The sequence below is a fragment of the Hippoglossus hippoglossus genome, chromosome 1 (genome assembly GCF_009819705.1).
Source record: "Hippoglossus hippoglossus isolate fHipHip1 chromosome 1, fHipHip1.pri, whole genome shotgun sequence".
Taxonomy (NCBI): Eukaryota; Metazoa; Chordata; class Actinopteri; order Pleuronectiformes; family Pleuronectidae; genus Hippoglossus; species Hippoglossus hippoglossus.
The window spans coordinates 20,528,117-20,556,110 of record NC_047151.1 but is presented as its reverse complement, the minus strand read 5'-3'; the positions used below and the strand labels follow the sequence as shown (position 1 = coordinate 20,556,110).

The 27,994-nt window shown below is 40.5% G+C and overlaps 2 protein-coding genes across 10 annotated transcripts; both read left to right on the top strand.

Annotated features, from left to right (window-relative positions):
• The first annotated feature begins 76 nt into the window (after window positions 1-76).
• On the top strand, window positions 77-10,305 carry g3bp2 (GTPase activating protein (SH3 domain) binding protein 2). Of its 3 annotated transcripts, none has more exons than XM_034602066.1 (13): window positions 77-256; window positions 1,935-2,053; window positions 2,138-2,219; window positions 3,405-3,578; window positions 3,777-3,867; window positions 3,969-4,074; window positions 4,205-4,385; window positions 4,769-4,870; window positions 5,531-5,633; window positions 5,732-5,786; window positions 5,956-6,089; window positions 6,199-6,326; window positions 7,088-10,305. In XM_034602066.1, exons 2-13 carry the CDS (start codon window positions 1,959-1,961, stop codon window positions 7,364-7,366), a joined length of 1,530 nt encoding a protein of 509 aa, XP_034457957.1. In that variant the 5' UTR covers window positions 77-256; window positions 1,935-1,958; the 3' UTR covers window positions 7,367-10,305. The 3 variants fall into 3 exon arrangements, with proteins under 3 accessions (XP_034457957.1, XP_034457948.1, XP_034457965.1); XM_034602057.1 differs by having other exon boundaries at window positions 5,732-5,791; window positions 5,958-6,089; XM_034602074.1 differs by having other exon boundaries at window positions 78-256; window positions 5,732-5,791; window positions 5,958-6,089; window positions 6,199-6,317.
• A 2,255-nt stretch (window positions 10,306-12,560) lies between these two features.
• uso1 (USO1 vesicle transport factor) lies at window positions 12,561-26,897 on the top strand. Of its 7 annotated transcripts, none has more exons than XM_034601969.1 (27): window positions 12,561-12,838; window positions 14,062-14,148; window positions 14,566-14,630; window positions 14,784-14,860; window positions 15,126-15,137; window positions 15,441-15,494; window positions 16,544-16,644; window positions 16,734-16,836; window positions 16,995-17,050; window positions 17,202-17,322; window positions 17,411-17,589; window positions 17,675-17,815; window positions 17,922-18,010; window positions 18,108-18,262; window positions 18,709-18,914; window positions 19,046-19,066; window positions 22,032-22,142; window positions 22,301-22,419; window positions 22,811-22,992; window positions 23,100-23,221; window positions 23,370-23,508; window positions 24,370-24,536; window positions 24,717-24,800; window positions 24,955-25,053; window positions 25,148-25,252; window positions 25,889-26,104; window positions 26,824-26,897. In XM_034601969.1, the coding sequence occupies exons 1-27, from the start codon at window positions 12,773-12,775 to the stop codon at window positions 26,893-26,895; spliced, it is 2,949 nt and encodes a 982-aa protein (XP_034457860.1). In that variant the 5' UTR covers window positions 12,561-12,772; the 3' UTR covers window positions 26,896-26,897. The 7 variants fall into 7 exon arrangements, with proteins under 7 accessions (XP_034457860.1, XP_034457869.1, XP_034457879.1 ...); XM_034601978.1 differs by having other exon boundaries at window positions 24,370-24,546; window positions 24,739-24,800; XM_034601988.1 differs by lacking the exon at window positions 15,126-15,137.
• The last annotated feature ends 1,097 nt before the right edge of the window (window positions 26,898-27,994 follow it).

The following is a 27,994-nucleotide window of genomic DNA, read 5'->3' as shown; positions in this document are numbered from 1 at the left end:
GTAAACAGGCCATTGGCTGCGAGGTTGCGATGGGGGTTCCCTGCCCCGGATTGCAGGGGTAAAACAATAAATCGTCGCTATCACTTTAAATCTTCAGTCTCTGGATCAGCAGAGATCATAAACTGTTTGTTAGCGGAGCGGGGGAATATCACACTATTTCACCCGGGATCGTCCGCGTGTCACTGCAGTTTACAGCCGGATACTCGTAGTTATTTATTTCTAACAATTCTGTCTATATAGATAGGTCTTTCAGAAGGTAAGCTATCTTTGAAGCTAATCCAGCTACGAGACGGCTGACAGCTAAGCTAACCGTGCAAGCTAGCGTTAGCTGCATTGTCTGATCAAACCTACAGCCGCTCCGTAGACAGCGGGCTACCTGTCAAAGTTCCCTGCTTGACGTGCGCCACTGTACAAACAGGCCGAAGTAGCTGTGTAGTAAACATGTCGCACAGAAATGTGCTGTGTTCCTTTTTGTTTTCCTCGGGTCTAGCATGGCTGTGAACTTCCTTTGATAATGCTACGACAGGCAGCGTCAAGTGTGGCTGGTTGACAGTGACATTTTACCAGCGGTGGTTTGGCAGCTTTTAATCAACGCAATATACGTGAGTGGGTTGTGTTGTCAAACGTGGAGCTTGTGGCTTAGCATGGGCAATAAGGGAAGTGGTGCACTACAATGGCTGTCGCCGGTCAGGTCTGCTTGATGATGTCCCCTCGGTTGTAACCAGCGTATATGTTCCGTTTGTCTAAAAGCAAACTAGCCCGTTGTCAGCTGTCAGTTCAGGCCGAAGTGTTTCTCCTCTTTGCATCGCTTCCGCCCGGTGTGAAATGTACAGCGGCTGAAGGGAGGAAAAAAAAAGACGACGCCACAAGTTAGCCACAGCTAATGCTAGTTGAGCTAACTAGCAATGTGCGAAGAGGCCGGTAGATTAGCATTAACGTCCCTTGAGTTGTGTTGCCAGTCTGGGTAAAGTCGACCTGGTTGAGGGTGTTAACACGCTCCGCAGGTTTATATGATTCAGATGATGGAAATGTGACAGTTGGCAAATTGTTGTTAGCATCGACATGAAAGGCCTCCTACACAAGGCCACTTATTTACAAAGCCATGCTTTTGATGTGTGGACCACAGCCATGTCGTGTGCAGTTTTAGAGTTTTTATTGGTGTAAAGTTTGTTTTCCACGATCCTCGATTTGAACGCCTGCAACAGTCGTTTACCTTTTTTAGAAAAAAGCTCTACAGCCGTGTTTCCTCTTTGTCTCATTGGATGGACATGATGGCGCAGTTGGATGTGAGCTAGTGTGTTAGCCAGCGAGCTAATCAGTCAGCTGTCTTCCCTCTTTCACAGCCCTGATATGGGTCAGATCAACCAGGGGCCCAATGAGACAAAGAGAGTGAAACGTTGTGCTGTTGTCAGGAGCCACCCGAGGTCACAGTTTGTACTTAGTGACATGTCTTATGTTATGTCACAATAAACGTCCGTGAGGAGTAAGATTGGCTTCTTCAAGTAGTGATCAAACAGACTCAAAAGCTTCATTTTCCTCGGGTTAAAGTGCACCCGCCTCTCCACAAGCTCAAACCTTACGGAAGTTAAAATGTTTACTTTTTGTTTAGGTGCTTTAACTGAATGATCATTTGTTGAGGCTGTAATTCGTTTGTGGGGATCTTCAATTGTTTATCATTATTATTATCGATGAAAAATATAATGAAACATTAGAAATGACGTACTGCTTAATTTACCAGTTGTATTAGCCGCAGCCGAATTTAGTTTGACAACTCTCCAAGAATTGGAAACTTCAAATAAATTATTAATAAAGGCAGGATTTATTATTGTTTGGAGTGCAGTGTTTTAATCAAGCATGTCTCATAACAAACCAGCTGAGTGTGTGTATTGGATATCAAATGTTAACTGGAATTTGTGCTTTGTCTTCTGTTTCAGCACTTAATATTGTTTACCAAAGAAATGGTGATGGAGAAGCCAAGTCCCCTGCTTGTAGGGCGGGAGTTTGTGAGGCAGTATTACACTCTGTTAAACAAGGCACCAGATTTTCTGCACAGGTAATTTCCTGCAATGTGATGTTTAAGATCTACATCTGTTAGTGTTGGTAAAAGCCTATAACTGTCACATTGTTGTACCCTCAGGTTCTATGGGAGGAACTCTTCCTATGTTCATGGAGGACTTGACCCAAGTGGAAAGCTGGCAGAAGCTGTTTACGGGCAAGCGGTATGTGCTACAGGCCGATCGTGGCTTGAGAATTCTTGAGAATACAGTTTCTGGTACAAGATTATCTATACATACTAAATTTAACAGAATGCATACTTGTTAAAAATCTTTGGCAGCATTTGACAATTGACTTAGTTTGAAAAACTGTGTTCATACATCATATTTATCTCATTCATGTTGACTGATTTGGACAAAAGTAGTGTTAAATTAAAAAAAAACATTATTTCTCATCACACTAGTTTCAAGTCTGTCATGAATAAGATGCCAAAAACAATGGCTGATTTTTGTATATGCAAAGTAAAAGTCATCAGGTTTATGCTACAGCTATATCCACTATAGCCCCTTATCAGAAATCATCTCTTTTTGTTCTAAAGCCTGAAAATGCAGGTATCGTGACCATTTATGAATGCTGGGCATGTGCGTGCTGGTGTAAACAGGAGGCTGATTATCTACTCTGCAGTTAGTTAGTTTCAGATAATACTGTTAACGAGTAATAGACATGGGGTTTCTTTGCTTGTACCAACAAGGTCCACTGAATGTAACTGCATTGCTTGTAATTTGTTATCCATTATGTTGTTATGTTGAATTTAACAGTGGTAGTTGAGGTTTAGGTTGTTTTTTGTTTTCTACTGGAAAAGGTTCTTTTGATAGGAGTGTGACTATTCAGGGGGTGATAATGTTGTGACTAATAATACCCAGTCAGGAAGCAAACGTGTGTGCATCATTGCATTTCTGCCGTCCATACTTAACCACAACACCAGAGTCTTCAAACTAAAACAAGACCAACAGCGTTTGCAAAAGTCTCTGTATTAGGAGCAAGGCAGTAATATGGGTGCCAGGCGTAAATGTAGCAAAAGTCTTGTGATTTAACATTAAAATGTGAGAGTGGATTAAGCCCGAGACAAGCAAAACAAACCGACAACAAAAGTACAATTGTGCTTTTCAAGACACGCTCATTTTCTGAGCTATTTTTGTTGGGAATGAAATGATCCAGTCAACAGTGACCTTGATCACAGTGGTCATCATTGATTAATTGCAAATTGGGAGAAAGACTGACTTATTCTAAATTTCAGGAAATATCTTTTGAAATCACAAGATATTGGTTATAGATTTTGACACTTTCCCCTCACATCCTTTTTTTAAAAATGTATTTCTTTGGCCGTCCACTTGTCTCTGCTCTCTTAGGAAATCCACAAGAAGGTCATGTCCCTGCAGTTCAGTGAATGCCACACAAAAATCAGGCATGTGGACGCCCACGCCACACTGAGTGATGGAGTTGTCGTGCAAGTCCTCGGAGAACTGTCCAACAATGGCCAGCCCATGAGGAAGTTTATGCAAACTTTTGTGCTTGCTCCAGAGGTGAGTAATTCTCCCTATTTGGGCCATTAACGGGCATTGAGGGACAGTTTAAAAACAATAAAGAAATAATTCTATTATGAATTTACTGTTTTCAAAAATAAAGTTGTCCAAATTAATTATGTTGATTGCACTGCGATTGTTTTTTTTAATAGTCACTCTTCACTAAATATGGTCTGTTCTTGTTGCCTTTTTCCTTAGGGTTCAGTGCCGAACAAGTTCTATGTCCACAATGACATCTTCCGTTACGAGGATGAGGTTTTTGGAGACTCTGAAGCTGAGCTTGATGAAGGTATGATGTTGACCAAGACCAGATACAGAATGGAATTTTATTAGTGGGGTTTAAAGTGAGAGTATTCATGGGAATAATTCTTGTTTTGGTTTCTCTCTTAGAATCGGAGGAGGAAGTTGAGGAAGAGCCTGAGGAGAGGCAGCCTTCCCCTGAACCACTTCAGGAAAGCCCCAACAGCACCACCTACTATGAACCTCACCCTGTCAGGTATGTCAAAAGTTAACCATAACTGTGACAAAACATGCATCCCTCTTTGTTTTAAAATCCAGCATGACAGGTTTTGCGTTTGAAGCTTAGTTCATCTGTGGAAGTCAGTGTGTTGATTTGTGCTCTGCAGTAATGGAGTAGAGGAGCCCATGGAGGAGCCAGCTCCAGAACCAGAGCCGGAGCCCGAACCAGAGCCCAAAGTAGAAGAGATAAAGCCTGAAGTAGACGAGAAGGTTCCAGACGAGATGGAGGAGAAAGCTCCTTCACCGGTTCCTGTGGAGTCCCCACCAAACACCCAGGAGCCTCCCAAGGTATAATATATGTTTTTCTATCTGGTTTACTTCTTTTTTTTTTTTTTTACCACATTACCAGAGGGGATACTTTAAGTTCCCTGAATCTTTGCCTCAAAATCGAACTGCCCGTCTCCTTTAATGTCTATACTTTGATACCTAGCTATGCTTAATATGAAATATTTTTAATTATACAACCTTGACTTAAACCATCACAAGTAAATACAAATATTTATTTAAAATGAAAAGCTTTACTTGTCATTGTTTTTCCATTTAAGTTTTTTAGATTGTCGTCATTTTGCGATGCACAGGCCTAACTTCCCTGCTCAATAGTACTCATACTGTAGAATAGGGACATTTGGATGCCATTGCAGCCTTTAATGATGCATTACTGGATTCCTCAGACTTTCTCCTGGGCCTTGGTGACCAGTAAAAACCTGCCTCCTACCGGCACAATCCCCTCCTCCGGAATGTCACCCCATGTTGTTAAAGCACCAAGCTCACAGGTAACCAACAAGGACAAGTTTCCTAAAATTAAAAAAAAAAAGAACAAAGGTACTGTCAGTTGCAAATAGTGCCAGTTTCCCATAATGTTTTCAACTGATTCTCTCACACATGCAATGGTTGTTCTAATGTGTTTAGTTTAGGAACATCAAGGTTTATTCAACATGTGGGACAGAGTTGGATTTGCTTGAAAGCAGGTGTGGTATTCAAAAAGTCCACATCTCTTCAAGATCCTTCAGTATATTTGACCTGTGTCTTGTATCTCAGGAACAGATTGATTGCACAGCAGCTGAGACTGGTGTAGGCTAAATAAGCATATTTCATTATTGATGGCTGTTGAACCCCAAGAATGACAAGACAGGGCATTAGCAGTCTGTAGGGTTCATGTGAAGCAGAAGCCATCATCCTTTAAACATGGTATATATTGGAAAAAAATATCCATGGGAAAATAACTTTATGTTTAGGAGTTCCCCCTTTTATATCAAAACAGCTGAAGTTGAACACTGAGGTAGTATAAGTTGATAATAAAATAAAAATATTGGAAAAATAAGTTTATCTATTACTTTGCACAAAGAAATTAACATTTTAGAAAGTGTCAGATACTTTGGTCAGATGGGCAACTAATTATTGTTTAATGAATATGACATTCCTCCCCCATGCAGGCCAGAGTTGATGCCAAACCGGAAACACAGACGGCACCACTTCGGCCCAGAGACCAGCGCACACGTGAAAGACCGGCCTTCACTCAGCGTGGTCCAAGGCCTGGTAATGTCAACACCCCTTTTCACTAATTAATAATTCATCTTTTTTTTGGGGTGGTATTTGGTTTATTCTTACTGTCTACACCTGTTGGTTTCTATTAGATGGTGTTGCATCTTCAGAGTCACAAACGGGAAAACCTCACTTGAGTTTTGTTAATAAAGGTAATTCTCACCTGTTATGTCACATTTAAATCTTCTTATAGTCCTTTTTAATCCTTCCTTTTATTCAGTTATTCTATGTAATTCAGTCAGTGACTTCTCCATGGTATAGAATTCCCTTATTTCAAAGACTGATCTGACGTGTCTCTCGACCTGTTCTGACCTGCAGGTGGCAGGGGAGATGCGGACTCTGGAGAAATGGACAACAGGCGGATTGTTCGGTACCCAGACAGCCACCAGCTTTTTGTTGGCAACCTCCCACATGACATTGACGAGAGCGAGCTTAAAGAGTTCTTCATGAGTATGTTTCCCTAATAAAGCAAACCTTTTGTCAATACAGTTTTCCTTTTCAAACTATATTTTGTGGGTGAATGAAAGTTTAATTACATACTATCTTCATCTTGTCGCAGCATATGGAAATGTGGTGGAGCTGCGGATCAACACCAAGGGCGTTGGTGGAAAGCTGCCCAACTTTGGATTTGTGGTCTTTGACGATTCTGATCCTGTCCAAAGAATCCTGGGGGCCAAGGTAGAAGGGGCATGTATTGACTTTTCATTACCCACTTTCATTCATCTGGTGGTGGTTTGGTGACACACATTGCTACAGTTAATGTAACACGGGATTTCACTTCCACTTGAAAGTAGCCTCATTGGGATGTAAAAAACATGAAGCCATTGTCTGATATCGCATAATGTTTCCCTTGTGTTAAGTAACAAATAAGGCTTGTCAGTTCAGACCAACAGGAATGTTACGTTTACAAAAATAAGCAGTATTAAGCTCATGGCCTTCAAGAAGTCTATGGAAACCTATATACCAACATGCAAAGTAAATGTCTATTGTGGGCATGTCGCTTCATCGTTGAGACATCAAATCCAAACCATGAAGATGAGCTCCAGTAACATTCCTGATTTTAAGATTTAGGCACTCAATCACTTTTTCTGAACTTACTTGTAAATGATTAGAAACATGAATGAGGCCAAAGACGCACACCTGACATCCCAGCAGACATGTCGGCATCATTCCACGCTTTATTTTTTTGTCCCATTACCTTCTAAACGGTGCAAAATAATCTGTTCAAATGAAGGTTAACTTTTATTGGAATGCTGTTGGTCTGAACTTGAGACTTAATACTTCTGCTGGCAAGAACACAGAACTGGTCTCTCTTCAATGTTTACAAAAACATTGCAGGACAAAACCTGTGTGCAAACCAGTGAATGATATGGGTTGTGAATTTGAAAGAAAAGAGAATTTCTGTCCTCCTTTCCCTTTTATTAATGCCCATTCTTTTCTCCTTGCAGCCCATCATGTTTCGAGGTGAGGTGCGACTGAATGTGGAGGAGAAGAAGACAAGGGCAGTGCGTGAACGAGAGACCCGTGGAGGAGACGAGCGTCGGGACATGAGGCGCAACGATCGGGGTCCCGGAGGTTCACGAAGCATCGTGGGAAGTGGAATGATGCGTGAGCGTGATGGGAGGGGACCCCCACCTCGAGGCGGCATGGCCCCAAAACCTGGCATGGGCTCTGGAAGGGGCTCTGGAGGGCAGGGAGAGGGTCGCTTCACAACCCAGCGCCGCTGAAGTGAGCGCAACCTGCCGCGTGGAAGAAATACCGTGTTCTTCATCTTCAACCGTTCTCATTAACGAAAAGAAATCTTCATGTATGAACGTATATATTTGTTTTTTTTGTTTATTTTTTTATTTTTGTTCCCTCTTTGCTTTGGAATGTGACACAGCCGGTCAACCATTTGTTTGTGAAATAGACAAAACAAAATACGCAAACAAAATATATTGCCTATTCGTTGTGAGCTGAGCATCCTTTTCAGGTATCTCAAGAATTCACAAACTTTAATTTGTAAATTCGTGAAAAGAGGCAAACCAACCAGGAGTAATCCGCCACATTAGGAGGGACTGATGAGACTTTAAACTACGATAATACAGCCCATCATTTGGAAAAGAGATTATATGCCTTGACTTAACCGGGGCGCTGCTTCACGAAATTCCTCTATTGCACATTTTATATGGTAGTTTTCTGCCCGTTACTGTTGGAAAAGGGTGAGTTGCAAAATTTGTGCAGTTCCAGGGGAAAAGTTTGCCTTTTACTTTTTTCCTTTTGAGAGACCACTGCTTCAAAATTGCATAATGCACTCATCAATATGCACTAATGGGTACTTTTGTCATGTAACATTGACATCCACGCTCGGAATGCAGCTGGAGAGACCTCTTTTGTCTCAAAGCGATACGACTTACCGGGGCAGGCCTCGCTCACAGCACGTCTGCTGTGACCAATGTACTTTTCACACTTTTGACCCAAATCTAGGCTTCAATTACTGCTGGATGGACAAGATGACGGAAATCTGCATTATATTTTTTCCTTGTTTATAATTCAAATAAAGAAAAGAAGCTCAAATCCTGGACTTTCACCGAATGAGTGGGCGGACAAAGGATAAACCAGAAACAAAGTTGAACAATAGAAGAGTGGTGATGGTGATGGCGCCTCGATCTGTTTTTCTTTGGATTCCAAGTTTTTTGTTTAAGTTTTTCCCTGCCAGCTAGACCGCGAAAACGGGAATGGACGACACCTTCCTCCCTCTTCTCTCCCTCCCTGTCTTAAGTGCGGATAACAGAATAAATGTGCAGCAAAGATCATAGTTTACTGTATGTTTTGTTTTGTGTATATATATTTTTTTGTTTCTCTCTCAACTTGACAAAAGCATGATGGTGCCTTCTACTTCACCTTTTCCAGTCTTACTAAAGTGTAAAGCGGTTCGGGACTCGCTTCATCCTAATAAACGGAGCTGCTCATTTTGAACTATTGTCTACTGTGAGCAGACTTTAAAAAAAAAGGAAAAACTTGCAGTATTCATAAGATTAAAGTTTGTTTTTTTTCAGGTGCATATTTCATTTTTTTCCATGCTGTTTTACTACCTAAGATGATCTGCTGTGAGTTTTGTACATTTGTTTTGTATTGTGTCTGTTCTGGGTTTTGTAGAGACATTGGGTGCCTCCAGTTCTATTTGATGTTAAATGGTTAAGAGGTGCATCTAAAGAATCCCCCCCCCAAAAAAAGGTACATTTGAATGACAATGGCAAAATGCTTGTTTCTTGGTTAACAAGTCATGGCTCCATACAAGCATGATCTCGGTGAACTAAGGTTTTTATTTGGAAAGATTTAACGTCTCTCAATGTGATTCAGATACTGTCGACCCTTTCTTTCAGCCTGACCATAGTTTTGTTTTTGTTTTTTTAACTCATGGCAGAACTCTGATTATTTCCTGGACTCACACGTCGTCAGACTGTTCTTTTCTCAACTATTTTGTAATGATCTGTGTAGGTGGGCTGGCCGCAGCGCCGGCCCACAGGCAAGCAAATAATTGTGCTCACTTTTCTAGCCATTTATGCATTTGTATTTTCATACGCTGATGAATCATTGTGCATATTTTATTCATTTATCATTTATTTTTTTCACTCGGGGCAAGTCTAATCTGAATGCCTTACTTGTCGGTCTCTCGTCCATTAGGAGTATTTTGTTTTCGCCACTCTGCAGGGAGGGAAGAGCTTTGGTTTCAGCTGGGGAGGAAAACATGACACGAAGATGTCAATCTTTTTATTTTTCGTTATCTTGCACTGAAATGGGAAGTAACATTTGATGTAGCATTTTCTGGACAAATATATTAATGAGGTCTTCCTTGTCTGGTGGTACTGCACTATTTCCAATGTTTCTGGGACAATCTCAGTTTGAACTCAGCCTCTCTCCAAATTTTTCTTCTACCAACAAAAAAGAACAGTATCAAATATGTTTGCTCTCCCGCACACGGATAATTTGTAATTTGGCTGCTGACTATTGTGGTTGGGATGAAATCTTTTCAGTGTAGTTTTCAATCAAGATTCTTAATTTGTTACCATCAGCCACTAGAGAAAACCTCAGCCTGTTTTCAACAGATACTTCTCATCGGTGCCTCTACCCCAAATGTTTTTCACATAATCGCTCAACACGGGCACTTGATTTTTATCATACTTTGTACAGCGGCGGTCAGTGAAGAGAGTGGTGAAGAAGAGCCATCATGCTTACAGACCAATTTTGTGCTTTTACATTGTAGTGGTGGTTTCAAAAGAGCATTTGAGTTTATTAGATTCACGGTTGGACAGCTCTTCTTTTTCACTGAGTTTTTTAACGAGCCACCCTGTTTACAAACTTTAAAAAAACGGATCCTCCCAAACAGAAGAAAACTGTACATTTATTTTCCTGTGGTTGAAAATGCAGTAGAGTGGATCCTCAATGTGAATCATTCCAGACCCTTTTTTTAAGAAATGGGAAATAGAAGAACCTTCTTGGCTTTAGCAGGTGTGGTAAACAGTCGGCTGCCATCTTTGTTCTTCTGTGTTTACCCTTGTTGCTAGTACAAAACTGTTGCAGGTGGAGAATCTTTTTTTGTTTTGTTTTAGTTGTTTTCCCCCCCTTTCCATTTTGAATGTGTTGGACTTAACATACAATAAACTACTGATATCAGCACCACTAATACGTTTGTCCTGTTTACAGGTTTCTCCATAAGAGATCTCCTAGGTAACAGTTGTTGCATGATGACAAACTTCAGAACAGGCAACACAGGTAGAAAAGGAGAATACTTCCCACTGTTTTGTCTGTTAATCTGCAGAAGACTGAGAAGATTTGAATCATAAAGTTGTCAAATTTGAATAAAAACAGTTAAACCCTTTACTATCAGTGAGCTGATAGCGGACACATTCCACGAACTATAAGCTACAGTTGCAGCTCTCCAGTCGTTTTATTGTGCTGTTTAAGGTTGTAAACATTTTCTGTAGCTACAAAAGGGTCAATTTTAGCTAACACAAACACCAGTTAAATATTTTTAAAACGCCTAATCCATCAATTTCTGAAGCAACAATTATATTGTCCAGGTCGTTTTATTGATGAGAAATTGTTGCATGCAGCTGGAAAATATTGACAAAATGTGTTTGCTAAAGTGCATGAATTGTACTTAAGAACTTTTGGCCTTATTGTTGCTTCTGGTTTTCCATCTGTGAAAAAACTAAAAAGCCCTTAACAAGTCTTTAGTTAAATTTCAATTTTGGTTTTTTATCAAATAAAAGCATCTGTAGGAATCTGTTATACACAGTTACACATTTACAATCTGTACCAATGGATGTGTAAGGGACTGAATCTCTATTGTTCAGCGGTACCTCCAGCGTCTGTTCAGCAAATTTCACTGTCCTCTTCAGACAAATGCAACCTTTATACTCGAGTAATTATCGAAGGGCGACCCTCGTTTATAATGACATGGAGTTAAATTACAGAGACTGATGAAGAGGAGGAAAAAAACAACAACACAGGGTCATACTAATATGAAGTTTCACTTGATGTATCATCTTACCTTTGAGCTCAGAGGGGACGTCATTGATTTCCATTTGAGTTGATGCTGCTTTGCTGAATCTGACCCACCTGTTGTTTTGTTACTCTGTGAACTGGGGGCGAGACAGATACTGCAGAAGGTGAGTGTGCATGACCCTGAGGTTCTCCCCGTGTGAACCTGGCATCATCAGCACCTTTTGCAAACACGTACAAACCATCCACTGACTGGATTAGGTCACCTAACTGAGTACTATTTGAATATTTCCAGTTTATGCTACTTTATACCTCTACACTACATTTCAAAAGGGAAATATTGTGTATGATCCAGAAGGCTCTGGAACAAAAAACTGTCAGATTCCCTGCTCCTTCCACTTTCTGTACATTTTGTTACCCAGCGTCCTTTAAAAGCTCAAGTTTTTGCACACAGTTTCTTGCCCAAGAACCAAGAAATCAACTTATCATCCTTGATTAGATATTTATCTGTCCCCATATGCACAATTTCAAATTCCTGTCCGACATTGTGGTTAAAATGAAACATTTTTTAAAGTGTAAGCCATGTAAGTAAATGTCATCTCAAATAATAACGGTCTCTATTTTTACAAAGAGCCTCGATATTAGTGTTGTAATATAAGATTAAAAACACGTTGCTATTTTAATTAAGCAATGTACATTCCAGGAAAAATTATTAATAAAAAAAACAATAATAATTGTATAGCACTTTTCTTGACAAATGTACTAGTGCTTCACAAGACGATAAAACAACAATAAAATAAAACATCTAAAGAAAAATATTTTAAAAGTGAATGAAATACATTAAAATTCCCTCACAGATAAGATTTTAAAGCAGTAACATACATTTCTGATCTCAGCTGGTAAATCATTTCAGATGTTTGGGCCTGTGCTGCAACAGCACCAAAGCCTTTAGTCACCTATCAGGAATTAGTGGAGGATTATCAGCTGATCTATGATAGCAGACAGACATAAAGCAATTAAAATGTAAATGCTTTTTGTTTAGTCAGTAATGATTCACCGATATAATATATTCTACAACAGCACTGACAGGAGCCACTATTGTACTTTCTGATGAATACAAAACAACTACAAATAGAGACACAAATTAAGGTTTTACACAAGGGGCTATTTATAGTCAACAAAGAAACATAAAGATCCTGAAACATAAACCTGGGTGATCATTTTGATTATTATAATTATTAGTCTTTAATTGCTTGGGTCAAATTGACAGTTAGGATAAAGGATGTTAGTGAATTTCTAAATAAATATATATATATATGATTTTCATATCCATGCTGTATGTATATATATATCTATATATGAATGATATATACAGTGTATGTGAATGAATGAGTTTTCTGGCTCTTTAAATGTCTCCTTCACTCGCTGCTGATCAGCCACGTATCGCCACGTTTCCGCGCATGCGCAGCGCAGTCGCGGCGCTGTTCCGGTCTCGCTGGGTGCAGTGAACACAGTCAAAAAAACCCATCATCGTGTTTCCTTCGGTTTTACCCGCATTAGCCGCACGGAGCACGGAGAGGGGAGTCCGGAGGCTTCTTCCGCCGGAGAGACGTGTTGAGTCGGGCACCGAGAGGACGTCAGTGAGGATGAACTTCCTCAGGGGAGTGATAGCCGGACAGGCAGCCGGGCCGCAGCCGTCCGGAGCCGAGACGGTAGGAGAGACGCTAGCTAGCTGCGGCTAGTTAGCTGCGGCTTGTTAGCTTCGGTTTCGCCCCTGTGTGTGAGTGTGTGAGAGTGTGAGACAAACCGAGGCTCACTAATAAATAAATTGAGTATTTCCACCGATTTATTATGTATTTATTTATCCAAACAAACGCCACTGGGCTCGTTGAAGACACCGGGGCCTGGTTCCGTGAGTAAACAACAGCGAGCTAGTCAGAAGGCTAATTAGCTATCGGATCTGTCAGTCCACAGCAGAGTCTCTGACCTCTGACCCTGTTTCTCCGCCTGCAGCTACAGGGAATAAACAAATGAATGAAATAACACAGATCGTAAATCAGCTGACAGTCGCTCCACAGTTTTACAAATACAGCTGGATGTTCACATCCAACAGTCTGGAGAGAAAATACTAAATATAAACACGTCTTCATCTTGTTATTCTCAAAGTCTGTATATAAAGAAACTGTTTTAAGACCTGCAGGGTTACAGCTAGTAATTATTTTCAGTATTGATTTTAGTCATAAATTTCATATAATAAGGAAAATGCCTCCAAAAACCCAAATATATTCACTTCAGTGTTTATTAATAGGACCAAATGGCTAAAGGTTTATTTCAAGAAAAAAAGATCACAACAGATTATTATTTATTTCAAGTCTAAACACTGATTCTGATCCTGAGTGAAGGTTGTGGTTTTAAACTGGGGAACACCAAAACATTTTACAAATAAATTATGTTATACCTCCTCACTGTGTTTACACAATGCATAAGCATTATATTGATAGGTATTATATTTTGTTATAATGCTATTGATTAAAATATATTGTGTAGCCCCAGCTATTAAATATAAACTAACTGCAAATCCTCATATAGCATCTAGTTTCTAACATTTAATATCGTCATGTTCATCCAGAGTATTTTAATGCGTCATGAAACTTTCATGTCATTGCTGTTTCCAAAGGGATTCAAACTTGTCACAACTTGTCAGACAATCGTCAGTCAGGTTCTTTTGGTTGAAACAAAAGAACACGTATTTTTCTGTCATGACAAATAAAACCATCCAAAAATCTACAAAATGTTGTGTTCATCCTCTTTGGTTAATCGTATCATGACCCCCTCAGACCACTGCTTCAGGAACTAAAAGATCATCTGTGACATTTTCTTGCCTCAATCAAAACATGCAAATAACAACAGCAATGATGATTCCTCTTTTTGACAGATCCAGAAGCTGTGTGACAGAGTGGCCTCCTCAACACTCCTGGAAGACCGCAGAGATGCTGTCCGGGCGCTCAAGTCTCTGTCTAAGGTAAAGTAGGAGCAGAAGTTAATGGAAATGACTACAGTAGAAATACAGTGTCATGGGTACACCTAGTTGAAAGTAATGCAGTGTAATTAGTCCTTAATAAAAACCCTCAGTTTTTATTGAGTTTGTGGTGCTGCTAAATTTTTTGGGGTTTTACTGATATTAGTGCTAATTAGACTTCTTTCACTGACAGATAATTGGCTGGACAATAAACAACTATTATATTTTTATATTATATCATTTAAAAAATAAAATCTAGTCTGAACATTTTAATAATCTTAAATGGATTTATGCAAAATTACTATAGTTACTTTTAATATTGCCTTGTCTTTTTATATCTTGTTTTTCATTTTTCCTTTAATTTGCATCACATTGCTGTTGAGAATCTATTCAAATAAACTTTCTTATAATCTGTTTTAGAAATATCGCATGGAAGTTGGGACACAGGCGATGGATCACTTGATTAACATACTGCAAACAGACAGGTATGTCCATGTTATATCTGTTATCTGTCACGTTGAGAGCTTTGTATCTATTATTATAAAGTGAAGTGTGGGCATGTTTGGTTTGACTCAAGATCTGTTGCCTGTGAAACCTACATTTTGTTAATATTCCCATTCTCCTCGCATATTGAACAGGTCTGACTCGGAAATCCTCGGCTATGCTTTGGACACACTGTACAACATCATCTGCAATGATGAGGAGGAAGAGCAAGGTATTAAACACCCTCACAATTATTAGAAATCATGGAATTTACCTTTAATTGATTGTCATTTAATTATAACTCCTCCTAATTATGTTTCTGCTATAAATGATCCTGATCGACTGAGCCATTTTTCTGTTTGCATGTGTGAAATGAGCTCAGTTGATGTCGACTGGACTTCAGTTAATTTGCATTCCCCTCTTCTATACACTGATGATGAGTGCTTCAATGTAAAGATTCTCGTCTCTTTTTTCTCTTCCATGTTTTAACCCTACAGATGAATCAGAAGGTAAAACTCTTTGACTGTGCATGTTTCCCCCTTTCTAACCCCCCAGCAAGCAGCACTCACACATCCTGGGTTCTTCTTGGGTGGAATGTGGAAAAGCAGCACAAAATCAGTCTGTTTTTTTTAAGACCTCCTGCTGTGTCCAGATTTCAAGTAGATTATACAAATTCAAGGCTGTGTTTTGGTAATCACTGACATGTCTTCATGGGAGTCGGGCTGCTCTTTTTCTATATTTCTCTTGAGTATTTGAATGAATTTGAGCTTTTTGGTTGAAGCTTTAAACGTCCTCTCCCCCTGCCCTCACAGACGCAGTAACCCCTCTCCCTGTCTCAGGGAAGCATAAGAATGTGTCTGCGCCTGGTCAGTACTGAAACTTAGCCATGTGTGCAGTAGTTATTTTTGTACTACTAGAGAACTAACTTCACTAAAAATCAGTTGGTACTGGTAAAATGACTGGTAGGAGTTTGGGTGGTAATAATGCTTCACTAATACACCACTTGCTCCAACTTGTTTTGTTGTTTTTATTGTTCCTTAGTTTCCCCCACATTTTAATACCTGTTCCATTACTATAGTAAACTGCAAATTTGAATTATTGAATTCTGTGGGTTCAGGTGTTTTCTGTATGTAGCAGTTTATCCAAATTACAAAACACATATCCTCACATTCCTCTAAACATATCTAACTGTGCAGATAGTTTGTTTTATTTTCACTAGGGTTTGTAACCTGGATTATTTAGAGAAGACATAGTTTCTTCAAAGAGATGTTGCTTCATAAAAATATATTTTTTAAATCAGCCAACCTCCCCAAGGACAATAAATCCTGTCAGAAGGAGGTTTAAGGATAAATATATTTAAACAGGGATAAATAAATCTAGAAATCTATCTGCATGGCTTGATAACATCTGAGGTGGTGGAGAAAATGTTTTTTTATTTTTTATTTGGGATAACAGCCCATCAGAGAGGAAATAAAAATATATAATTGTTTAGTGCTAGCTTGTTATACTAAAGCTTCTTGTCCATCCCACATTAAATATTTTGTGTGTTTGTGTGTAAACAATAGAATCCCAATAATTATAATAATAATAATAATACCCTTCTGTCCAGATGTTCCCTTATTTGTGTGTCGCCCCATTTTCTCCTCCAGCTGGCATGTTCACAAGAATCACCCTGAGCATTTGCACATTTACTGGACAGATTCACATATTTGTTGTAGCTTCATTTTTGAACAGCAGCAAATCAAAACTGATCTCGCACCATCTTTCAGGGTTGTGAGAAGTTGTAGATCCAGTAATTATCACTGTGTAACTCAGGCTGGTTGTTTTTGAACAATCCAACTGGTTCCTTCACTAGAGAGAAGTCTTCCTGTTGTATTTCTGGTTTCTAAAATAAGCCCCTGATCTCCCCTCACAGATGAGAATGCCCAGAAGCAGGCAGATGACCTCGGTGCTCAGTTTACAGACACGTTCATCCAGGAGCCCGAGCATGTGACGCTGCTTCTCTCTCTGTTGGAGGTACTGAAACGTTTCTGCACCAGTGGCTCGACATCTGTGTTACTACATTTGTCTCAACAGCTGCCTAATGTATTTATGTGTTATTTTAGGAGTTTGACTTTCATGTGCGTTGGCCTGGGGTGAAGCTGTTGACTGCTCTCCTGAAGAATCAGTGTACCCAGGTCCAGGGGGTCATTCTGGTCAGCCCCATGGGTGAGTTCATCCTTTGCATATCAGACCAGACTTGTTTTAAATGCCAGGATTTTACTCGGGGGGCTATACCTTCAATTTTTATATTTCCCATTTCACGTCTCTTACTGCGGCCATCTGTCGGTTCTGGAGGTTTCTCACCAACATGTTTTATTTCACAGGTGTTTCCAGACTAATGGACCTATTGGCAGACTCGAGAGAAGTAATTCGCAACGATGTGAGTACTTCTTTGATTTGGTACTAAACCACTTATGAAAGAATCTGAAGTGTTGAATACAGGTTTATAAACCATAACAAATATTGATGTAATGCCACAATAACCAGACCTACTGGAGATGCATGACAGCCTGTTTCCCATCTTCCAACAGGGATTGCTGTTGCTTCAGCAGCTGACTAAAAGCAACGCTGCCATTCAGAAAATTGTGGCGTTTGAGAGCGCATTTGAGCGGCTCCTGGATATTATTACAGAAGAAGGTAGCAGTGATGGAGGTAAGAATTGTGGTTAGTACAAAAATAAGATTATTGTTTGTCTTGTGAGCTATATCCTGACCTGATCCATCCTCCTCCCTCTGTGCAGGTATCGTGGTGGAGGACTGTTTGCTGCTGCTGCTCAACCTGCTGAAGAACAACAGCTCCAACCAGAATTTCTTCAAGGAGGGCTCCTACATCCAGAGAATGAAGCCCTGGTTCGAGGTCGGTGACGATAACTCGGGCTGGTCTGCACAGAAGGTCACCAACCTCCACCTAATGCTGCAGGTAAAGCAGAACACTCATGTCAAACTGTTCCATCGAATATTCAAATTATCAATTATTCTAATCAGGGTTATGATTCTAATCCCAGCTGGTGCGAGTCATGGTGTCTCCAGTAAACTCTCCTGGTGCGACAGCCAGTTGTCAGAAGTCCATGTACCAGTGTGGCCTGCTGCAGCAGTTATGCACCATCCTCATGGCCACCGGTGTTCCTGCTGACATCCTCACTGAGGTATCCCTAATAACAATAATTAACCCAGTACTGATGTTCACTCAGGCTTGGCTGCCATTTAATAAAAAACACACTTCAAGCTTGTTATCTGTCCTCCTTCTTTCAGACCATCAACACTGTATCAGAGGTCATCAGGGGCTCACAGGTCAACCAGGACTACTTTGCTTCTGTCAATGCTCCTTCAAACCCACCGAGGTAACACACAGCCAGTGGCACAACATTAAATCTCCCATATCCATATGAAAATAAATCCAGCTACTGACCCAACTTCTCCTCTCTCATCTCTTCACAGACCAGCGATCGTGGTCCTGCTCATGTCCATGGTGAATGAGAGGCAACCATTTGTACTTCGCTGTGCAGTCCTCTACTGTTTCCAGTGTTTCCTCTACAAAAACCAGAAAGGCCAGGGGGAGATAGTGGCGACACTGCTGCCTTCCACTATTGATGGTTAGTTATACTAAGATTAGAACTATATTAGTGACCTCATCAGTTGTTCTGCTATAGTTTTCTAGATTTTTCATATAGTTTGTATATAGAACGTGTCAAACACAGCAGTCAGAAGTTTCATTGAAACCTATATCCCACCTCTCTGAGGGGAAAAATGTAATTCTGCTCCCTCAGAATCATACTTGGCACCATTCACTTTCAAAGTAATAGGTTACCAATTCAGCAAAATAATTACAGACTAATGTACAATGTGATGCAGGGAAAAATAACTGAATAAATGAATAGATATTTACACCACATGTGAATGTATGATAAGCATTTAACACACAATTAGGATAAATGTATGGATCGTCACTTTACAGTGTAAGTGTTTATCTACATTCTGGCATCTTCAGCTATATGTATGTGTGATCCTTTATGTACTGATTAACGTTCCTTTTTCACAGCCAACTCCATCTCAGCGGGCCAGCTGCTGTGCGGAGGCCTCTTCTCAGCAGACTCTCTGTCCAACTGGTGTGCCGCTGTGGCCTTGGCTCACGCATTGCAGGACAACCTCACCCAGAAGGAGCAGCTGCTCAGGGTTCAACTTGCCACCAGCCTGGGCAAACCCCCCGTCTCTCTGCTGCAGCAGTGCACCAACATCCTCTCCCAGGTAGGACAATAAAGATCATGCTGCAGGACTGAAGGAGATGTTGATTGGCTGATTATGTCTGGGTAGCTTAAAACAAACTCAAGTGTCAACAACAGTGAACAGAACCGTGTCACATTATTGTGGTTTTGCAGGGAGATAAGATCGTCCGGCGGGTGAGTAAAGAGAGTGTGTTATGTGTCTGTATGTGTGTTTTCAGTGTTTGGGCGGCACGTGTCCTGGTTATTTCGGCTTGGCATCTGTAGTAGGGGTCTTGATGGCCCATGTTTTTGGGGGATCCTGCTTCCCTTTAACTCTTCACTACCCCTTCTTTGTTCCTAACCTATGGCTATGACCCAGTTCTTCCTCATAACGGTGGCACGCGGGTGCAGTCCTCCATACAGATTTGGAAGCTCTAGTTGCTCTCACCGGGTTCATGAGAGGAGTGTGGGGAAGAACACAAGTGGACACCTGACCCGAGGGAGGGTGAGAGTAACGGGACACAGCAGCTGTTTTTTTGGGATCTTTTTTATATAAGCTGATATTATCCTAGCACCTGCTTTAAACTGCGATCTTGGACCATTTGCTCTCCTGCAAGCGTCTGTTCAGGAAGTTTGTGCTGCAGCAGGTTTCAGGCTTCGCTCTCGGGTTTAACTGGACCCTCAATATAGTTTATACTCCCGAGGATTAATCAGTTTTTACTGTGGGTTCATATGGACTAGTTCTGAAAGACCCCAAACCGGCCCACATCCCAGAGGCTGCACAGTACCTCATAGATAGGGTCATGCACACTCTACTTAAAGTTCTGTATCTCAGAAGAGGGAGTAGGCTCTCTTTTTCAGGAGTTGCTAAAAATGAGCATTAGGATTGGGAATACTAAAGATGTTGGAGGTCAAAAACAGGGTCAAGTCATTTACGTTTGCGTGTTGTGGAGGAGGAAAGCTATCACTCTTGTCTCTGCACTGAACCGCAGTTTGGGTTATCATCCCTTCTGGGTCTGAGCTTAGGTTTTGCAGTGCCAGAGAAACCTTGTCGCATAACTCGTGCTTTGTGTTTTAATTACCAGAAAGGACTGTTAATGATGACTGCAATGTTTGAGCTTAAGGCAGTTTATAAAAGAAACCTTGTATCTGAAAACAGTAGACCAAGGATCAATGATTGTTTCATAGTGGTGTGGTGAGATAAAGATGATAACAGAGCTTTCAGCCTCATGGTCAAATTAAGTGGTAAAACTGTTGGACACAGTAAAACTGTAAGACTTCAGTAAGACTTCTTCACTATCATGTTGGGCAGTGTCTGCCCAACATGATAGAGAGGTAATGGAGAGGTAATAGAGAATAACTTGGTGGGAGGCTCTGCCTCCAATAATAATGTCTCACCACCATGGTGCATTAGGTCGTCATGCAGATCACAGAAACTAATTATGGAATAAATGACGTGATAAGATTTTGGAGCATCTTGCTGCATATATTTGCATAAAACCCTTAACACTTTAAAGGTTCAGTATTTAGGGTTAGGTTAATTTAGTGGTGAATACCCTTCACCCCTTCTCCTGGATGACAAACCACTTTTATCGTTGTCATGGAGATTAGTGTCGGACCTTAGTTGAAACATAATGTTGGACCAGAACACTGCTCCTACCCCAGGCCCTGGCTGTGTCCTCCCGACTGTACACGCTTCCAGGTTGACAAGAGAGTGGTCAGATCGCTTTGTGATGTTAAAGTAATGTGTTAATGTTGTGTCTTCAGATGGCGCTCTCTTTAAACCCACTGTCATGTTGGTTTTCACTCTAAAGAGAGGGATATTGTTTCTGTAGTTTTAATTAAAAGTCATTCACACAAACAGAAGGGACGTATGTTTGTTTAAATAATACATGTGGTCATTTCCCTTTCTTTTGTTTTCCTCTTCATTTTTGCATTACGTCAAATTTGGAGACAAAATCTCAAAAGGTGATTTCGTAAGTTTTCTGTAGTCTGGAATGCTGCTAAGTTTCTACGCACACTGTCATCGCTCAGATCATCAGTAGTGTCACCACAGAGCTGAGGTCTGCGCTTCTCACAGCATGTTGTGAACTAGGTGTTAATGCAGCAGCTTATGAGCAGCTACAGTGAAGAGAAACACATTCTACTCGTCTCTGCACTGTTTAGATCTGTTCCGATTTTTTCAATTTACATTCCACTCCATGAAATCATCATTTATTTTTTCTGCTGTTATTTGAGATGAATTGTTTCCTGTAAACGTCCACTTGAAGTCTGCTTTTGTAAAAAGAAAGAGAATCCAGGTTGAGATCTGTTGCAGATCTTAAACCTCGCACATGTTTCTCAAATCTGTTTTCATGGAAACGCATGATCGCCTTTTATGTTTTTTATTACAGTTAATTTTTCATTATCAAAAGGCACATTTAACAGCTTTTGCTTTGCATGTGCTGATAGCTAGAAAAGTTAGAATTCCAATTTGTGATTTCAGACACAAGTCAATTATTTGCAAAGAACTTGAGGTAAACTTGATGGTTGACTGAAAAAATAATATTTTGTAGGCATTTATAACTGATAATTTCCTGTTACAGAACATCACGCTCTAACCAAACATTGTTTGAATAAACTGATTGTAGTTATTTTAGTTGTGTCCTAGTTTTTTGTTTGTGAATAACTTATTAACCATTAATAGTTGATGTGATTAAAGTGCTTCTGATTAATACGGAGTGATTCACATTTGTTTTACCTGCAACATGTTTAGATGACAAAAATAACCTTATTAGAAATGCTCTTTTTTTTATTTAACACCAACTCACATTCAGGCACTTTTGACCTTCCCTTTCACATTAAAGACGATGGCAGTAACTTTGTTGGTCTTTAGGTGTCTTTTCATACTTAATTATAACATGGTCTTAAAGGAAAAGAAAGAAAATGGTTGCTCTATTCATAATCCAATTTGAACTAAGAATCTATGACCAGGATTCAAATTCGATCAAATTGTGATATTGGTTTCTATTAGGATCCTGGTTATAGTCATGTGCTGTGATGTTCACTAACTCACTTCATTGTCTAAACTTTAGAAAATGGTCTATTTAGGACTCTGGTCAGTTTATTTCTGTCATATCAGATGCATATGTTGACATTTCTTTGTCTGTGTTCTCTACAGGGCAGTAAAGTCCAGACGAGGGTCGGCCTCCTCATGCTGCTGTGTACGTGGATCAGCAACTGTCCGATCGCTGTCACACACTTTCTACACAATCAGGAAAATGTTCCCTTTGTATCCTTCAGGCAGCTCATGAGCCATCTCTCATTTTCATTCATTTCACAACTGTCTACGTTTTCAACTTTTTGAAAATGAATCAGGGGAATCCAGAGCTATATAATCTTAAAATTCAGTCAAGTCCCAAATGAGTCCTTCACTTGACGCTCGTGCAGCTGACAGCTCAGATCTCAGAGAACCTGGGAGAGGATGAACGGCTGGTCCAGGGTCTGTGTGCACTTCTGCTCGGCATCTGCATCTATTACAACGACAACTCACTGGAGAACTACACCAAGTAAGTGTCTCAGCACAGTTTCATGTTTTCTGTATTTTTGTGTAAATTATTATTTAGTTTTAATTTCTTTCTGTGACGACAGACAGATACAACCACTGAGCTTTCATCTAATTTCTGCTCTCCATTTAGTCTCTATTGAAATATGAACTGCTCCAGGTCTTTGTTGTGCAATTAATGTGCACTGACAGTATCTTTACGTTTGTAAACACATATTAGGAGGTTTTTCTGCAGCAAAAATGCCTTAATGACCTTACTCTGATTAAGCAACCCAAGTTTCTTTCTTCATCCTAACCGTTGAGAAATAAGGTTACAATCAGATTACTTGCCTCTCATCACCACTGTGACCATCAGAAAGCCACGTCCTGGTTAACACCCTCTCTGTCCTCTGCAGAGATAAGCTGAAGCAGCTGATCGAGAAGCGAATTGGAAAGGAAAACTTTGTGGAGAAACTCTGCTTCATCACCAAACACGAGCTGTACTCGCGAGCGGCTCAGAAGCCACAGCCCGTCTTCCCGTCTCCAGAGCAGATGCTGTTTGACCACGAGTTCACCAAGTTGGTCAAAGAACTGGAAGGTCAGTACGACACTTTGCTTTCTGTCTTCCAGCGAGGATTCTTTTATTATGACGGCTTCACAGTTTCATGAGGTTTTAGGATTGATGTGACCCTCTACTCTGAACAGGTGTTATCACCAAGGCGGTTCATAAATCCAGTGAGGAGGAGAAAAAGGAAGAGGAGGTGAAGAAGACAATAGAGCAACATGACAACATCGTAACTCAGTACAAAGAGCTGATCAGAGAACAGGTAAACAGACATTTACTGTACACACAGGTCAGGAGCTAAGTAGAACAACTATCTTCAGTTCTACACATCCTTTTTGATTTCCACTTATCTAACATTATTTGCGTTTGATGTCACGTTGACTGGTTTGTTTGAACTGTGTGATCTTCAGGATGCTCAGATCAAGGAGCTCAAAGAGCAGGTGGACTCCATGTCGTCTCAGAACGAACAGATGCAGTCTACCGTCACGCAGCAGCTGTCCACGATCCAGCAGCACAAAGACCAGTACAACATCCTCAAGCTGAAGTTAGGTGGGTTCACCACCAGAGCTTGTTGGTGTTGCTTTGTCCTGTAGAAAGGAAAAGGAGATATGTATCAGCCTGGGCCTTGTTGTTCTAATTCTGGACCTTATACCAGTGACGATGACATTTTACTGCTCCGTCGAGAGATATGGGGCAACAGGAGATATGCAGTGACATCCCCAGATACAGTTATACAACCGAGAGCATGAGGCCACAACAGGCACGATCGGAAAGATTATAAAGAAACAGAAATAATCTTATTCACCTTAACAAACATAAATATGAAAACAGCGATTTGTAGTTTGAAAGGAGTTTTAGATATTACATCATGCTGGACTCTGCTTCAAAGTAAGATTAAGGATTTACAGCTATCTGTGTAATTATTTTATTACTTTATTTTATTATTATTCATATTAGATTTAGGACTGCGATTAATAATTTGTTCATCATCCATTAATCTGAAGTTTTTTTTTCCCAAACATATAATTATAATTTAATCTTTATGATGCCAGAAAATGGAGGGTTTTTTTCTGAACATCACATTAGAATCCAAGATCAATTTACTGTCCTGACTAAGAAAAGCGTCAAATCATCTCAGGTGAAAAGCTAAAAACGCAAAGTCAGGAATCCTTGTTTAAAAGTAACTAAAACAAGCATTTGATTATTAAAATAGTTCTAATGAATATCTGTCATCAGCTGACTTATCATTTAATATGTTCGTTCCATTACCACAGGAACATGAAGTGTGCGGGATGTTTGTACCATGCACGTGTATACTTACCTTATGACAATCAACGGAGACGTCACATCAACATGCAACTCACATTTCTTCATCTTCTCTTATGTGTGTGATTGTGCTTTCGTCTTCAGGGAAGGAGAACCAGAGTCCGTCTAACGGTCAGGGAGACGGCTCCCAGGTGAACGGGCTGCAGACAGAGGAGCTGACACAGCTCAGAGAGGAAGTGGAGGAGCTGCGCAAGCAACAGACACTTCTCCAGACACAACTCGGTGACAAAGACGCACTCATCAACAGCCTGGTTAGTAAGAGTCTATGTATACATGTGTCTGTGTGTGTTTTGTAATCTTAAAGTGAAAAACGAATTGATAGTTAAAATAACGGTGAGTTGGCGCTCAATTCTTAAAATGATCTTACGATAGTATGAAGAGTTTCCCTCCGTCCCAGTGAAAATGTTGTATTGTGTCTTTACTACCTGCAGAAGTCAGAGGCAGCACAGGCAGCGGAGGCAGCACAGACAGCGGAGGGGTCAGCAGGAGGATCAGAGAACACAGAACTACTCAAGGTGAGATTCTTCATCATTATACACTTTAACCCAGTTTGACTGAACAATACTTTGTTAGTAAGATCAAATCACTGTTGGTTTGTTCTTTTCATCTGTCTTATTTGTGATAATGGATTCTTATATTGTGTTTTGTGTTATTTTCTTGTTGTTGCAGGAGCTGGAGGCTTTGAGGAGTCAGGTTCAGTCCAAGTCGTCAGAAATCAACCAGCTGAAGACAGAGAGACAAGAACTTGTCAGGAGAGCAGAAGCTGGGGTAAATGTGTATGAATATAAGAGTGTGTGCCAAATGCATCACATTATAATTAAACAGATTGTAAATTAATGAGCCTTCGTCTGGCTTCTCTCAGTCCTCAGACACAGTCCCCAGCAGCGACAGCTCCATAGACACGGCCAAGATGGCAGAACTAGAGAGCAGACTTGCAGCCCAGACGACTGAGACAGAGAGACTCAAGGTTTGTATGATTGCTACGATACAATATGTCTGTGCTCTTTTAAACACAGTGCACAGACAATATTCACTGAGCTTAATCTTTTATACAACAGCAGAGTGATGTCTTGAAATTATTAAATCAGATGCTATTTGCACCAAAGTGACCACAGGCAAAGAAGTCTAGTCTAGTCTCCAGGTTTAAAGTTTTGTGCTTGACTCATCCATTCATCCCCCATGACCTCTGCCTCATGTCGACTTAACTGCTTTTTATACTAGAGCTAGAAACTGGTGTTAAAGAAGTGCCTCAGAGTGGCACAGACTTTTAGAACGCACCTTATTTAACAATTTGCATCGTCCCGTATGGTATTGAACCAAAACTTTCCCAGTGGAGGAGCTTTGGAAGCCACGAGACTTTTCACATGCGTTTAAATAGCTGATCAGCTGCTCTGTGACTATTCTCACCCAGGTGTAAATACACACTCTAGATTGTTTATCAGTCAGATGTTAGTGCTTGTTTTTCTCGTCCCCCAAAATACGAAAACATGCGTTAATCAACTGTTGTTTCAGAGATGTTTTAAATTTCTTTGTTTTCTTTATCTCTTCCGTCACTGTTGTGTCCTCCTGCCGTGACCTCTCCCTCTCTTCTTCGTTGGTTCAGGGGGAGACAAAGGGCCTGTCGGAGAGCCGGGCCGACCTCGAGCAGCAGCTGGCTTCTGCCACCAGCACGGTGGCCATCCTGCAGACGGAGAAGGCGAAGCTGCAGACGGACGTTCAGGAGTCCAAGAAGGAGCAGGACGACCTGCTGATGCTGCTGGCCGACCAGGACCAGAAGATCCACAGCCTCAAGCAGAGACTCAAAGGCCTGGGAGAAACGGTAGAAAAACCAACAGTGTTAGATTCTAAACTAATCAGGACATAGAGGAGTTTAAACTTTGAACATTATCTCATCATGGCTCAGTGTGTAGGGCAGTAGAAAAACCTTAGATTGGTGACAGTAGAGGAATCTGAAGATAAACAATGACAGGGAGGGAGAAGAAAAAAAGGTCCCTGGACCAACTTGAACTGCTGCTCCAGCAGAATGCAACAGGTAGGACAGAATTCTGAAAAGGATTTGTCACGTCACTCGCTTCAGTTATGAAGCCTTGTGTATTGCTGTGAGCGGGCAACAGTAATTGCAGACGACTGAAGGCTAATTTATGGTCAACGTTAGATTCGTACATGGAAACACACAGAAGGCTGTTTTCATTCTGTCCGTGTTTATGTCCGTCTTCTAAAAAGAGAGGATGAAGTTTCAACAATGGTAGAACTTTTTATAGAGAGACTTTGAGAGTTGGCAAGAAACTTCATGATGTTACTTTGCCCGGGGACAGGGACATTTAGTCCATTCATTTCTGACTTAGTGGAAACTGGTGGAAACAGTCAATGCAATTGTTGGTTGTCTTTGTAGATTTCGTCTTACTGGTTCCAGCTCCATCAGTGAACTAGTTTTTATCAGTAGAGATGTCCTGGCTAGTTTGGTTTATTATGGGAAAATAACTGCTGGGCCGTGTTTTGTCTGTTTGCTTTAGTTAGACTGTAATGCTCTCCTTACAGGTGGAAGATGAAGACGACCTCGATGCCAGGGACCAAACAGACGACGACGACGAGGATGAAGAGGAGGATTAAAGGAAAACACTGAAAGAAGAAAAAGGAAAAGACGGAAATTTGTTTGCCAGAAGGCAAGAAAAAAGACTTTACAGAGACACGTGAGAAACTCAAGAATAGGACTAATATATTGATGGAGTTTCTTTTTCCAGCTGCCATGCTATCTTCATTTTTCTTCACCCCCTCATCACATCACATATTAGTTATGTTTTTGTTCAAGATAAGGCTCCAGTTTTCAGTGACGGCTAAAAGATGTCAGTGCGTTCATCTCTGCTCCTCTCTCCATCGGTTTGTGATGGATTTTACCAGTCGTGTGTTTATTGTAACGTTTATAGTTTGTGATCACACACAAAATAAAACTCTAGGTTATTTTCAACACACAAGAGTTTTCAAGAGTTATCTGGAACATTAAGAGAGGCCGGTTTAAAAATGTAGCAAATACTGCAAGTATGAACAGCTTTGATATAATTCTTATTCTATCATAAAGATGCTGGAGAGGCTCTTGGCGCCGGTGTTTCCCCATCTCGCTCTCCTGCTCTCACCAGACACACGATGCACCAGAACCACCTGCCACATGTCACTGTGCTGCACCTTGAATTCGTCTGCCTTCATACCCGAGTCAGTGCGAGTTTGGTGTTTTACAGTATTTCAACACTCGGAAGTTGGCGACGCGACCGGACTGCTCGGCAATATGCTGCAAAACACTGAGAGCAAAGATGTAAAGACAAAAAGTGATATTTTTGCAACTTTTTTGTCCAGTACTGGCATCCAGCTTCTGTATGATATTGTGTAACTTATCGATTTATGAGCCACATTGAAATGAATAATCTAAGGGTCTGTATGCCTGTATGGAGAAATGATTGTAGATATATTAAATTTTACTAAATCCACAATCAGACTTTGGTATTTGTCTTATTGACACATTTGGCTGGATAACGTTTTTACATATGGGTCGTGTGCAAAGATCTCTGATGTGTAAATGTGAAAGATTCATGAATGACTTTTTCTAGTTATTATTCGAGGGCATTTACACACACACACACACACACAAATGTTAAAATACAAAGACAATTTAGGAAAATGTGGTAAATGGGCTCTGTGCTTTTCTGTCTCATCGACC